Source organism: Anguilla anguilla, chromosome 7, assembly GCF_013347855.1.
Source record: "Anguilla anguilla isolate fAngAng1 chromosome 7, fAngAng1.pri, whole genome shotgun sequence".
In the NCBI taxonomy this organism is placed as follows: Eukaryota; Metazoa; Chordata; class Actinopteri; order Anguilliformes; family Anguillidae; genus Anguilla; species Anguilla anguilla.
The window spans coordinates 3,271,159-3,286,830 of record NC_049207.1 but is presented as its reverse complement, the minus strand read 5'-3'; the positions used below and the strand labels follow the sequence as shown (position 1 = coordinate 3,286,830).

Here is a 15,672-nt window from a genome sequence, read left to right as displayed (position 1 = left end):
GGGTCAGGTAACGATAACAGGCCATTTTAATACATGTAACATGTTACTGTGAGCGCTCTCAATTGCATCCTTCATAGCTTCATCTCTGTATGGCTTTTATATTGAGCGGCTGTTTTGAGGATTCCCCTGATGAAGGCAGTTTCTCACGTCGTGTCTTCCGAGAAAAAAAAACAAGAACAAAAAAAAAAAACAAAATGGCTGATTGTCACGCCGGTCTCTTGTGCTTGGTACGGTTGCATAAAGTTGCCCGGCCTTCTAGCACTGTCTCACTACTTGGTTGTCTCTTGTTGCTTATGGAAAGGGGCCCACTTTGGACAGAACCATCAAAGGTCACCAGGCTGAATGGGGTGAACAACCATGCACAAGAAAAAAAGACAGAAAAAAATGTCGGCAGGAGATGAACAACACCATGCAATGTTCTCAGTTCCATTTTTAAGTCCCATTTACACGAGACCACAGCCAACTGCCCAGAAAGGCTCCGCCCTTTTTGCAAAATGTACTTATTATTTTAATTATTATTATTTATTATTAACTTTTTCTTTTTTACAATTGTCACCTTTTTATCCAACACAGACGTTATGGTGCAGAACGACAGAACCAGGTCACCATTTACAACTCCGTCATCTTCAGAAATGCTTTTTAATTTTTTGTAGTTCTTTTTATCTGGAGCACAACAGTTCCGAACGTGTTCGCGGTGAGGCCGGTGCCCGCCCAGTTAAGCCAGCGTCCGCGCGGTGAAGCCGGTATCCGTGGCGACCGCGCGGTTTCCGTGGCGACCGCGCGCTAACCGTTGGGGGACTTCCGTAGCCACTGGAAGAAGCGCTGCTGGTAGAGGCTGTGCCACCGGACGCTGGTCTCCACGATCTCCACCGCCCGGGAGAAGGCCGGCCCCGCCCCCCCACCGTTGCTCCGGATGAACTCCTTCAGCTGGGGGGGGGGGGGTGGGGGGGTGGGGGGGGGGGCAATGATGAGAGAGCGTGAGCAGTACCTTCGGAACGGATCGATAAGGGAAGGGGAACGCGAGTTAAGACTGTGGGTGTGTGTGTGCGTGTGGGTGTGAGTGAGTGCGTTTGGGTGTGTGTGTGTGGTTGTGTGGGTGGGTGTGTGTGCGTGAGTGAGTGTATTTGGGTGTGTGTGTGTGTGTGTGCGTATGCATGTGCATATGTGAGTGTTGTTGTGTGTGTGTGTGTCTGTTTGTGTTTGTGCGTGTGCATGTGTAACAAAGGAAATTAAAACACTAGTGTTGTGTAGAAATGATTATCATTAAAATGTAAAAATTACTAAAGAAATTAGGACAGCTGTGGGGTGTGTCCCCTGGGGGGAGGGGACATGGAATGATTGGCAGACACATTTGTTTCCTTGAATTGTGACACATTGATTGATTTATCATTTGTTCTTACAAGAAATGACAATATAAAAATTTAAAAATTGGATCACTGGGCAATCTACTGGGTAGCTGTTAAAATAGTGATGTACAGAATGTTGATACACTGTATGCAAATGTGTGTATTATAATACACACATTTAATAATAATAAGCAGGACAGATGAAATGAGCTCGTAAATGAAAATGAGAAAATACCACAAAGCATGTATTTAGTCTGAAACAAATCTGGTGTACACAAAACACGATCCAGTTTTTTTACAACTTTGCAGGAGGGTTGTGGTAATCAAACTACAATAACACATCTGTGTTAATGATCCAGCTACACTCCACACAGGTGAAAATCACAGTCAACCATTTTCCTTGTTTGCAAACTGAAAAAAATCACAAGAAATTATGTTTTCCAACTTTTCACGGTGCTCCTAAAAAGTCTTAAAATTTTAATTGGCTACAGGGGAGATATGGGGGTGGTACGGGTGGCGAGGGTGATGGGGGTGTGAACGTGCACTGCTTTGAGGCAAAAACACTCTTTTTTCTGTTCTTTGAGATTACATTTTGACATGGATAAAAAAACAATATTTTTTTGAGACACCTACTTTCAACCAACCTACTTATCATTTTAACTAAAAAAAAAAAAGTCCCCAGGACCTAAGCAGTCAGTTAAGTTTCAAAAAATATTTTTGCTCAGAATTTTAAAAAAAAGTAAACATGCATAAACATTTCCTCTGGGTAGTTTATGAAGCATTAATACAGCATTATAATATTAAATGAATAAACATGATAACACTGTCCCCTAGTAAAAGTGTCCATACAGGCGTAATGATCCCTCGTTCAGTGTCTGTAGTTCAGATGTACCACAGCTGATACAGCTGCTGGATAGCTACTTTATTCTACTTTCCCTTTAAAGCCCTACGTCCTGATACCCATTATATAACCGGACCCTGCAGCACAGAAGTTCTTCTTAAATGAAGACATTTTTTTTAACTGACAGTTTGCTGCTGCTTTAACTTACATAATCGTGTGATACATTGAAAACATGAGCATGTGCACATTTCACAAATGTGTTAAATAAATGTTTAACAGAAACGCAAGGAACGGCAGTGATGGCACTCTTCCTAAATTCCCCCCGTTCCCTTTTTCTAAACGAAGTGGTGAACTGCAGCCTTTAAGTGGACACAGACCTGGTTTTCATGGAGTCAAACATCTATTGGCTGAGAGGCATTTCCATCCTCATTAATTATGTTCACGGCATACTCATGGCATCATGTTCATAATTATAAATCATATTTCAAAGAGCATGGGCCCCCTTTAACACCCATGCATGCGCATAGATTTTTGTGAAAAATAAATTCCACGACAGCTGGAATTGGTGTATTTTTTCTAATTTCAGCTAGATGTTGAAAACAGCGTAACTTAAAGTACCACAGGCCAGATACGGCCGGCATTTTATTCTCTATTGTTTCTCTAAATTGAATCAAACATCCGATTTGTACACAGCAGTTCTTCAAAGGCCACTGCAGTGTCAGTTCACTCTGGCGAGCAGTAGGAATATCAAAGTTAATAAGAAAAACAATCATCGGTCTAAACAGCTTTGTATCCCTTCCACTTTTCTCACAAAGAAAGTGCATCATTACAAGCGGACACCCATGTCTGATAATACAGCAGCAACAAACACATCAAATAAATTAGATGTGATGCCATTATCAACGCATCGTTTCTAGGCCTAAAAAAAACAATGCATTGCATAAGCAATATATTAATTATAAAATATCGATATAAAACTGTCTGTGCTGCTCTTATCCAACAGTCACTGTAATTTATATTACACTCCATGAATTTCAAAGTTACTATATATTTCATGGTCAAACAATGTCTTTGCACATGATAAACGGCACATGACTGAACCCAATAAGGCTAATTAAGGTATTGGTGTTAACTTGGCGTGCAACCTAAGTTTTGCGAGCACATATCAAATATTTCTAGCATACAGTAAATGTGATTTATCAATGACACTATGCATACATGCCTCTCACCCAATGCATGCTGGGACAGGCTCCAGCACACCCACAACCCTGCCCAGGATAAGTGGGTATAGACAATGGATGGATGGACGGATGCATTATGCATACATGTAGGCAACAAACAAACACTAGGTCTTCGTGTGTAATCAAGTCTTAGGATTAAACAGTGAACAAATACAGAAGGGGTTTTACTTTTCTGAAATAGTAGAGTGTGTCAGAACAAACTCACCTCATTGAGTTCTGACGCTGTATTTAGAAACTCAGTCACTCCATTGATTAATTTGGAATTCATAAATAAGGCCTCTCCATATCTGCAAAAGTCAATCCATTCTTCAGGTGAGTTTATATATTTTGAAGAAACCACAAATCATTTTAAAGAACCCAAACATAGGTGGACGGAAAATGCTTGACAAACTATCACGTAGATTAATAAAGATTCACAAAAGCACAAAAACAATGCTATTACTATTTGATGTAAGCTATATGCTTCCCTGTTAGCATATACATATACAGTATACAATATGATAGCTACAAATGTTATTTGGAAAACAGATTTATATCACCACATAATGCACATGTTGTAAACTATGAGCTATGACCCCCTGTTCACAAGATTCATGCGACCTTTTTTTAAGAAATGTCTAAAAATATGAAAAAATATAAAAAAATGGCACGCATACATTAGTGTGGGTCTCTCGTGACAGAAACGGTGGTTTGTGAAGTACCTGGAATTTAGGACCTCCCACTTCTCCCTGAAGTACCTCCAGGCCAGGTGCCTCCCCAGAGGGTTCCGGCCCACGTGGATGATGACGTCGATCACATCCTGATCCGGAACCAGGTCCGAGCTCAGAGACAGATTGAGGAGCCTGCCGAGGAGAAAGACAAGGACTTTTCTTCTTTTTGGGCTTTTTTCAGCTTTATTGGACGGGACAGTGTAGAGAGACAGGAAGAACAGGGAAGAGAGACGTGCGACAAAGGTCGCGCGGTCGGGACTCGAACCGCCGACGTCGCGGCTCGCAACGAGCATGTGGACAGTGCTCTACAGGCTGCCCACGAGACACCCCAACAAGGACTTTTCTAATTGGGTCTGGAGACATGGGGGGGGGGGGGGGGGAATTACACATATGCCACAGCTTATTGTGCGGACAATCCGTAATGAGGAGCCTTTGCAAGGCATAATTGCGTATGCTGCAAAAAGCAACACATTCTGACATAAGGTTCTGATGTGAAATTACACACTAGGTTAATGTTCTGCTATGGTGCAGGCCTGGGCATAATGCAATTACACATTCGCTCTCTGCCGAGAGAAAACTGCTTTTGTTCCCGGTGACATTACTTGTCTTCTGCTCCTGAAAGCCTTGCTCTCTCTGATTAATCCATCACTCACTGCCAGCCCCTGTTGCTATTACACTGAATCCTGGCCTGGCCCTTTCTGTGTGGAGTTCGCATGTTCTCCCCGTGTCCGCTTGGGTTTCCTCCGGGTACTCCGGTTCCCTCCCACAGTCCAAAGACATGCAGGTTAGGTTAATTGGAGAGTATAAATTGCCCCTAGGTTTAAGAGAATTGTGTGTGTGTGTGCCCTGCGATGGACGGGCGAACTGTCCATGGTGTATCCCTGCCGCTCGCCCAATGCATGCTGGGATAGGCTCCACCACCTCCCGTGACCCTGACCAGGTATAGATAATGGATGGAATGGATAGAATCCATCACACAACAGTAACAGCCCAAGAATTCAAGATGAGAACTTGAATTCTGGGATATCTGCTATACGTAAATAAAGGATCAAATTATTGCGTGATGTCATATTTCACCTTTGACTTCCCAGGTCCCAACCACAACTCTGGTACCCAGAATGCTTCACAGGAAGCCAACTGCGGCCAGGGGGACACAGCTGCTTCCTCTTCTGCTTCGGAGAAGCCAAAAGCAGGTGGAGGATGTGGGAGAATGAGCATGAGTGTGCGCCTCCCTACTAGCTGGGCAACTTCAAATGGATCCACGCACACAACCATCATAATGTCACCCCTACTTGTGCTACCTTTCGAAAATACATATTTTAGGAGAATCTGTGGCTATTTATCCAGGCAAGTAAACCCATATTTAGCCTGCTGTGTTTGATACACGCGTCTTCATGCTTATAACAAGCACCAGCATCCCCCTTTTCAGGTTATGAAATGCATGCATTCCATTACCAAACAAACAGAACAAGTTACTTTCAACACTTTTTTTTCGTAACATTTTTTTTTTGTGATCTTTTCACTTCAGCTCGCAAACTGTTCTTTTCCCGTCTCCAGAGAAAACCCCGTTTCGCCTGAAGACAGAACCGTCTGCAGCGTGTGAACAACGCTCTCGACAACAACAAGCCCGGGCCGCTGTGTGAATGTGTAGCGCGGAGGAAGAGGAGGAGGAGGAAGAGGAGGAGGAGGAGGAGCCGCTAACCGTACGCCGCACTTCGTGAAGCAGGCAGCTCCATATGTCTCAGATCCGTTGTTTGTACCGCGTCTGTCCTGGTGCCGTTAGGCCGACTGTTTGTGCAACGTTCAATTTCTGAGATTGATCCACAAACTGCTTCACGAGCACTGTGTAGCAACCTCCACTTTCACTTCTAGCATTTACAAAAGAAAATAAATAAAAATTGCAATTTCAATTTTCCCTCCCCTCTCCTGCTAAATGTTTAGTGATGTGCCTCACAGTTTGCAAACTCCTACTGCACCTCGCTACTCCAGCTGCCCACTGCACTACCGTGCCACCCAGGCAGACACAGCAATAGAGAATAAGTCAAACACTAACAGTCACGTCATGTTGTATTAGCTTGCAGCTAATTCGCTACAATGTCAATATTTATTTTGATCATTAATGCTGTACTGTACTGAGCTGTATTGGGCAGCAGGGAGAACGTGGGCGAGCTGACGCATTTCAGCTCGTCATAAATGAGCTCAGAAAGTGGTCAGCCAACAGCTTTCAGCTGCGGAGTGGAGGCTGAGCAGGTCTAAAGATCAATGACCACTTCCTTCCGCAAGCATTTTAAAACAGGTACAGAAGATGCTTATAGATTTAACCCCACGGTTCAGGTTAAAAATAATCCTCTGGTTCTGAGCCCAGACCCTAACCAACCTTTTGGAATGTAGCTTATAAAAAAATAACAGTTCTCTTAAAAAAGAATTAAATAATTACAATATCCACCCAGTTGGCTAACGTCTCAGAGCGTGTAGGGGCGACATAGCTCAGGAGGTAAGAGCGGTTGTCTGGTAGTCAGAAGGTTGCCGGTTCGATCCCCGCCCTGGCAGTGTCGAAGTGTCCTTGAGCAAGACACCTAACCCCTAACTGCTCTGGTGAATGAGAGGCATCAATTGTAAAGCGCTTTGGATAAAAGCGCTATATAAATGCAGTCCATTTACCATTTACCATTTACTCACCGGTTCAGACAGGAAAGGCCCGTTTCAGAGCCTGCACTCACCGGTTCAGCAGGAAAGGCTGGTACTCACCGGTTCAGCAGGAAGGCGTTGTCGCTGCAGGTCAGGGCCTCCAGGAGCACCTTCTTCTCTGAGATGGCGACGGTGGAGTGAAACTTCATCCAGATGAACTCCCACACGTCCTCGTCCATCAGGGACACGCCCGTGCAGTAGACGATGTCCCGCACGTTGGGAGGGATCCTGCCGGAACACCAGTGCCGTCCTTTCATTTTTGATCTTTTTTTAAAATTGGTGCTTACTATCTATGTATTAGTTGCTATTTTTGCCCCATACCTCATTAATTACTCAGATCAGGCCCTTTCATCATCCTCAAAGTGTCACACAGAAAAAAGGAACATTGTAATTTTTTTTCTTTAACTTTGGAAAATTGGTAAGTTTATTATGGATACTGCTGGATTTAAACGCGATTCATAGTTGAGGATAAGCGTTAATATGTTCCCAGGCTGGTCTCTAAGTCATGCAGAAGACTGAAGGCAACGGAGAACACAAGATAACATTCAGGATCAGCTCATAAAGTAAAGTCTGAAACATCTCTCAGAGAAAACAGTATTTCTGTCCTGAACATTTTTTTTAAATTCACGATTAAGGAACAAGAACAACATGTAAAAAAATGAATGTTTTTAGGCAGGTTCCGCTATGACAGTGAGGAAACCATGAATCAAACATTTCCCACAATGCCATTTTTCATGGTAAAAACGAGCATGCGCCTTCATGAAACTGCACCCTTGTCAGCACTTTAATGACTTATGTTTGCGAGATAGAGACAAAGTAAATACCCCTCCCAGAGAATCGGACTTGTAAATGAACAGCCTACGCTGACGCAAAGCATGTAATCTAGTTATGTTCATGCTTTCTTTGGAAAAATAAATACTTCAGTGGCACCGTTTGATTTACAAGGTCTCATGAATCACACTCGATGACATGAATCTTCAAGCAAACAAACAGTTTCAGCCGCAGTTTTGTGATTTAAGCTGGCAGAGTCAAACTGTCATAAGCGAACACATGCTGAGCTCGTGGGAATAGCATTCATCTCAGACCCGAGCTCTGACACGACAGTTTGAGAGGAGGACTAAGCGATCGACTTTAACCCGGCAGCCGACATTCATCTTCTACTTTGGCTCAAAGCGGCTCAGCGTAAAGTCCACGAAACCACCCAATGCCTATGCATAAAATAAATACCCAGAGCAGGCCTCAATATCGGTTTGAGAGGAACAAATTAGCCGAGACCGTTATTTATTTAAACTGAAATAGGCCCTAATGCACATAAACATAAACAAAACTCCCCCACAATGTGATTTACCACAATCCGTTGGAGCGTGAAACGTGAAAACAAAACAAAACAAAACAAACAAAAAAAAAAAAAGAATCAATTGGATAGAACGGGCCAGGTGAACACAGCCAGGCAATAATGTGTGCAGGGTCTGTGAAATTATGATGTTTAATTAAAACTCTTATAACCAATAACAATCCTCGCATTTTTCAATCCCCTTTGAATGAAGGCAGTGACCCGGAACCCGGATTGTGGGCACTCTGTAACGGCGCAGGGGTGAGAAGCAACGCGGCGCTCTAATCTCCGGATACGCTGGCTTCCCCACGTCTCACTCGTCCTAATCCTATTTCCACCGCAGAGGTGGGGGGGGGGGGGGGGGGGGGGGGGGGCTGCTGTGATGCCTAACCAGAGGCAGGCCTGAGGTAATTATTAAAACAGCACAATATTTCTCAGAAATCCAAAAAAATCACAGTTCTACTATTATTTCCTATTTATGGATTTATAAATGGCTGAAATTAAATAAATACTATGCAGTTATTGCTGCTTACATGATTAATAGTTCTATTGTACTTCCGATGTTGTCCGGCATTAAATACTGTATATTGTTAAGGATGATATAATGCTGTACTATAGAGACTGAGTTTTACAAAATGAGAAAACTCAAGGTTGCAATAAATGTCTGGTTTATTGATCATTTAAAAAGTTAATATCCAAAACTTGTTTTTAGGGCAACACTGCCTTCTTCTTAGAAACACATTTATGAGCGTTCATAAATGTGGACACAGCATAATCAGTGTACTTTTAATGCACTTTACTTTATTTACAACTGATTAAGTAAAGTTTGCAAGAGAACCTTTGGGGGCCCCAGAGAAAGTTAAGCACTCACTTAATCACACTAAGCTTTGTTCACTGAAGCACACACACACACACACACACACACACAGTTTCCCACAATTCCATTGCAGTCCAATACTGAACGCTGGGTAAATATACGAGGTTAGTTCGGAAACTGATCTTCTGAACCCAGCACTGGAATCCAATTTCAGCGTCAAGCAGCTCTTTCCTCAAATGATCTGATGTCACTGCTGAGTAGCCTCTAATGAGCCCTGGAGTAAATACACCACAATGCGCACTGCTGGCACTGCGGAGACTGAGGGCAGGAGAATCGGTGAGTCGCGGCGGCGCAGGGTACTTACGTTAGAGTCTGTAATTATCAGGGTTAGCACAGAGCAGAAGACTGTATCTTATAAGTTCTAGTTTATTGGCTCTGTAAAAAAATAAGAAATCAAAAACACCCTCCAAAAAAGTTGCCATTTAATCTATCGGCCTGGATCTCAGTGAAATAACAGTTTACCTTGTTTCGAGTTGATTTAATTCCAGGCACAATGTCCCATCTGTTTTTTTTTTTTTTTTGATTAAAATTAGTTTTGCTGATAATTTTGTATGTAATCATTTTTGAAAGGCGTGATATTGAATTGTGTACAGATGTGATATTTGCCACACGTTTCTCCACGTTTGCCAGCATTGTTACTGCATAACACTAACCAGGTGTTTTCCCCAATTAAATGAAGGATTTTTGGTATGCTGAACAGACACACTCGCAACTAAAGAAAGCAGCTCTCAGATTAGGAAGCTCTGCAAGAAGGTATTTTGAGAACAGCAAAGATGACGACTCTTCATTCCATTCAAAACTTGAAACTTAAAATTTGTCTTCATGCGCGGTGGTTTGTCCTCAACTCAAATAACTGTGGCAAGTTAGACTTCTTTACTTATAAAAATGTCCAGCATCCATTTTTTCTGCTACTGAGTTATGAAACAAATCTGGAATAAGTGTGCATGTGCGCGCACACACACACACAAAAGCCATGTGCAACTCAGGCAAGCAAAAAGACAACATGTGCACTCCATATCCACACTTCCCTCCAGCAATAATTTTCATTTATTTCAGCAGCTGAGGTTAAGACCACAACGCAGCACGATTGCACCCACGGCCCACACCAGAGCTGAACTTTCCCAATCACGCTTGCAAGGTGCAGGCGTGAAAGTTCCAGTCCAGGAATTTTCCAGTTTCAAAGTCAGCTGCGGGGGGACGTCAGGGTCCTCGCAGTCAGCTGCGGGGGGACGTCAGGGTCCTCACAGGCCGACGGCGTGTCTGTCAGAGGCCGTTACAATCCGGAACAGCTGCTGGAAAAGCCCCAGGCGCCAGCCCAGCTCAGATATGCATGTGCGCACACACAGGGCACCGAACGGCCGACCAGTCAATGCCCTGGACAGGTCATTTCGGCACTTTCACCCGCAGGCCACCTGCCACACATCAGCGACCTTCGAAAAATCAAAAACGGTCGAGGAAGACATTAAGCTTTTACAGCGTGTTCATCCTTGAGCCCCCCATTTAGAGCCCGGCTCTGCAGATATCGGGGGGGGGGGGCACCGGCCCCACAGACCAGAGGTCTGTATATTACAGACATGAGACCGATGACCCCACCGACCGTTATTAAGCCGAGCCGATCGCCGCCGTTCACAAATCTCCCGCACAGCCGCGGTCTTCGCAATCAGCTGGAGGTCAGAACGCGCTGAAGTGCCGCAGCGGCGTTTCGCCGACGCCACTCCCTCGGGTGTAATTTAAACAGCGGTGAGTTATCCGCGGTCTGACTTTATCTATAAGTGCCTTGTTATCTTCGCCATAGAACTCCCCCCCCCCTGCCCCCCACACCCCCATCCATACAGTGGCCAGAGCTGAAGTGTAATGCAGGATCCCATATCCCATTCCAGTAGCGCTGTTGGGGCCTGTCTATATGTAAGCCGTGTACTCATATGCTCTTTAAAAAGCCCTGAGGAGCACGGTGCCTGTTCAGGGCCCCAGAGACTCAATGCTGCTCTGCCTGTGAGCACTTCCTGCTCTTCCCTGCTCTGCCCGGAACAGAGAGCCCAGAAATCTGGGTGAACCAGGGGGGAAATTTATGAGAGCTTTGCATGAGCCTTGAGTTAAAAACAAAACTAAAAAAAAAGCTTCAGCATAATGAGCACATGTTGGCACTGCAAGACGGTTTGGAGGTATGAACTATAATTACACACTGTCAATATTACCACACGTCAATATTTTCACTCGCATGTGAAAATGTTCATTTCGCACGTGCAATTGTCACATCACAAATTTCATGTGATTTTTTATTTTTTTTTGTAAGGAGACCTTCGCTATCGAAAAGGATGCCTGTGATGACCAAGGGCCTTATTTTGGGATCATTACAGGGAAATATACTGCAAGGGGGGCAGCTGGGTGGCTCAAATGCCCTGGTATCGAATCCAGTCCATTGTAGTGCTGACCGTACCTGCAGCTCAACAGGGTGATTCAGTATTGGCACATCAATAATGCTCAGCTGACCCGATACTGTGAGCACATTTTAGATATCATTATGTAAGCAGATTTATATATCAACATGCTGGAGGGTGGGCTGCACTGAGGCAGGAGGACAGGACTACACAGGCCAGGGTACAGCCATTCCAGCCTAACATACAGTTAACATGCAGTCTCTGGAAACAAGGGAGACAACGCAGACTTGCTTCCAGCCATGACCTTTAATGTGCGACTGAAGCTCTTCCAAGCCGCGAAACAGTAAGCCTCTTTTCCCGACATAGTTTTTTCGGTACATTTACTCTGGGCACCAAGGGACAAAACCCGCTGGATCATGGTCTTCGAGGATGTTTCCATGGTTAAAAGTTCCAAGGGGGCACACATTATTAATTAATGTGAAACCCTGAATTAACTACTTTATGATTAACTCACCGTTAATTAACTGTGAATAACTGCATTTATAATAAATGTATTGCCAATTACAGCAACTGCTCGCAGGCTGCTGTCCTCATATGACTTTTTATTTAATCCCTCAACGGTACTGAAATCACGACATAGACAACAAAGGATGAGTCATCTCTTCTATAAGAACAACCAGTCAAGAAAAAATCTGACAGTCACAAGGGCATTGTTTTCATTTTATAAAGAAAGAAAAACTAAATTTTTAAAGACGCTGTGAAGAAAAATAAAATAAAATAAATAAATAAAAACTTGAATGGGGTCCAAGACGTTACCTGTTTTTATTGCTGGATATCCAATCAGAGATGAGAGACACTGCTTGCCGGTGACAGTGCTTGTTGCCGAAGCTGCAGGCCAACATGATGACTTCTCTCTGCATCTCCCTGGAGCAGACCAGAGGACAAGACACCAATCCTTTACATTACATTTACATTACATTTATTTGGCAGACGCATTTCTCCAAAGCGACGTGCAATAAGTCATCGGAACAACTACAAAACACAGGTCCGATGAGGTACAATGCTGATTTTGTACAGTTATTCATAGTCATGAACACATTAACACATCAATATGTCAACAAATCTGCCCCTATACCACCCTTAAAAAGGGACAGCACTGTTCAGTGCATCAGTGACCCCTGTCATCTGTCCATTGGTATATGGCTCGCTTTTTTGCGCGTAAGATTACAGTATATATAACATTACCTGTTTGATTATATCATAATTACAGAGGTGGGTACGATACAGTGTGATAATTTGTATACACAGCACATGGCTGTATGTAAAAGTGGGGCCAGATAAGACTAGCAGCAGGGAAACTTCATTTAAAATGCGAAGGGCGTCCGGACGTACTCAGTCTGATAGGCAGCCTGCATGATTGAGTTGTTGGCGGAGCTGGTAGGCCACCCCAGCCTGTGGTACATGGACGCCACTTGCCTCAGCACATAATCCTGTTAAAACACAAGAGACACATTCATTTGGAACACTGTGTTTACTCAGCAGTTAAAAAACATGTTTTTAAAAAAAGATAACTCAAGCAAATACAGCTGCTCGTTCGCCCGTGCCGTGGCCAAACTTCTCAATCCATACCGTGGTCCTGCTGAATGCAAATTACTACCGTGAAGAAGCTATCAATCCAGGCTTTAGCGCTGGAGATGAAGCTTAGGATCAAAGTTGAGTACACAGAAGAACGCTGCAATTAAGATGGGGTTCGATTACTGCTCGGGAGAGATAAGGCCAAGACGTCGGCCTCAAATGTCCGAAACGAAATCCGCTAAATGAACTTTTTCCTCTCGCTAAATCCAAACTCAATTTCCTGTATCTGATCTAGAATAATCAAAGGGTAATCATGAGTCAGCCTTTTTCCCCAAAAAAAGAAAAGAAAAAAGGGATATTCAATTTATTATACATTTGAGACGTCTACATGTAAAAAGAGGCAAGTAAGAGAAATAATGTTTCCATCTTAAGCAAAATGGGAGTTTTACGGTGGGACTGCATGGTGAGTTTGCAAAAAAAAAAAAGTGAATAGGAGTTGCACTGGTGCTGGGAATGGTGAGTGTGCAGTTGTATTACACCTGAAATTAGTTAATAAATGATGCAGACAAAGGCCCTTAAGCACCTTTAAAACAGCTTATTGAGCCCTGAACGCGTGTGAAATTAAGCAGCCCGATACGCCGTCCTCGAAAGGGCGAAGTTTCTCTCAGTCCAGTACAGCTCTGAGATCTCTCAAGTTTCCGCTGTTTCACACGTACGCACACACACACACACACACACACGTACGCACACACACACACACACACACACACACACACACACACACACGTACGCACACACACACGCACACACACACACACGTACGCACACACACACACACACACACACACACACACACACACACACACGTACGCACACACACACGCACACACACACACGCGCGCACATACAGTGCCCCCCCCCCGGGATTCACCTACACTAAACACGCTGTACTCCTCGGTGCGGTCCAGCAGCTTGTCCAGCTGATAGAGGGAGCGGCTGGCAGCGTGCCAGGGCAAGAACTCCTTCTCCTGGGGCAGGTAGCAGATCATCTCCAGGGGGATGTTCTGGGGCAGGTACCCCGCTCTGTGTTTGGGGGGGGGGAGAACAAAATTTAGTGCTTTAAACAGTCTGGTGGAGTGTACAGGGTACACTCTGTTAGGGAGGAAGGAATACAGTAGCTTCACATTGTCTCACAGACCTGTTTTTTCTTCAGGTTCTGGGAAAAAAATTAAAATAAACGTAACAGTTGTATTCGTAATGAATTCCTCCCAGATTACGGCAAGATCCGAGACTTACAGGGTTCTGTCTGCCATTTCCACAGTTCCTGAGATACTGGGCTTTAAATCTCTTGTCAGTTCATTGGTTTTCAATTCAGTTAAATTCAATTTTATTTGTATTTATTTGTATAGCATTTTACAGAAAACTGTCACAAAGACGATTTACAAAGTCACCACAAAAATGCCACTTAGAACCCAGTCGGTCTCACGTGTTGTATTGGGGGCAATACAACACGTCCACACAAACCCACATATATGTATGTGTGGATGTATGAGTGTATGTAAGCATGTAAGTGTGAGTATGTGCATGTGTGTCTGAGTGTGTATGTTCATGCATAATGTGTCTGTATGCATGTGTGTGTGCACGTGTCTGTACTCGCGTGCATATGTATCTAAATGCATGCGTTCGTGCATGCGTGCCTGTGTGTACATGTGCATTAATTTGTGAATAATGTATCTGTATGCATGTATACTACCTACACAAGAGAAATCAAGTTTATATAATTTTACCCAAATGTTTTATGTTGTTCTTCAGCCGTATTGTCTAGTATATGCCAAGATATACAGGGTCAATATAGAAAGTCAGATAAGGTTTTCAGAGTAAACAGCTTTTTATGTTCACTTATTTTAATAATGCATTATTAAGTAGGTCTCAGCTTTATCACACACGCTCTCTAGTGCTGCTGTAAAGGGAATCAACTGTTGTTAATTACGGAAGTGAACAGCATCATCCTGTTTCCCTGCAGAAGACATCCTTTCTACTTAAAATCAAAGGCCAAACAAATCCACGCACTTTTAATCTCCACAGCAGAAATACATCCATGAAAGAAATTCTATGAATCTCTTAAAATTCTTTGAAACAAAGGGACAAATGCATTTTTTTATTTTTTCCAAACGAATCAAAACCATCAAGGTGGCTTCAGGCACTGAATGAAAGCACACAAACGATATCTCATCTTGGTGTCTAGAAGTACAAAAACAAGATGGGAGAATTTCCGCAAAACTGCAACTACAAAGATAAACTAACTGCTGTGTTCTCTACGAAACTCATCATTAAGACTACTTATCCCCTTATCTGTCATTTCATTTTCGTTTAGATTATACTTCAGTATACGCCATTCAGTCTGAGTGAGGTGAGTAAAGTAAGAGTAATTGCTGTGCTTGTTTTCTTTTTGTCATGTCTATTTTTGAATGTTAGAGGACCACAATGGAAATAAGCCTGCTGGCTTTCTCCTTTTTCTATCCTTGACATTTTTTAAAGGATTGCTGTCTGCTATGCAGTCTTATCACATCTTGTTTTTAAATTGTCAAATAAATAAATAAATAAATAAATTCATTTATTCATTCAAGATGAAACAAGGAAATGGTCACGTTCCCTGCCTGACCAGAAGTGAACACATCTGACT

At 43.3% G+C, this 15,672-nt stretch overlaps 1 protein-coding gene across 1 annotated transcript in view; it reads right to left on the bottom strand.

The window, feature by feature from the left end:
* LOC118231096 (thyrotropin-releasing hormone-degrading ectoenzyme-like) overlaps positions 1–15,672 on the bottom strand; it is a 107,300-nt gene that overhangs the window by 1,402 nt on the left and 90,226 nt on the right. Inside the window, exons 13-19 of the mRNA XM_035424578.1 lie at positions 13,925–14,072; positions 12,807–12,904; positions 12,231–12,338; positions 6,887–7,054; positions 4,130–4,270; positions 3,634–3,715; positions 1–927 (exon numbers count right to left, since the gene is read on the bottom strand). The exon at positions 1–927 is cut by the window's left edge and continues 1,402 nt beyond it. Coding sequence (XP_035280469.1) covers positions 784–927; positions 3,634–3,715; positions 4,130–4,270; positions 6,887–7,054; positions 12,231–12,338; positions 12,807–12,904; positions 13,925–14,072 — 889 coding nt within the window. The 3' untranslated portion in view covers positions 1–783. The remainder of the gene's footprint in view (positions 928–3,633; positions 3,716–4,129; positions 4,271–6,886; positions 7,055–12,230; positions 12,339–12,806; positions 12,905–13,924; positions 14,073–15,672) is intronic.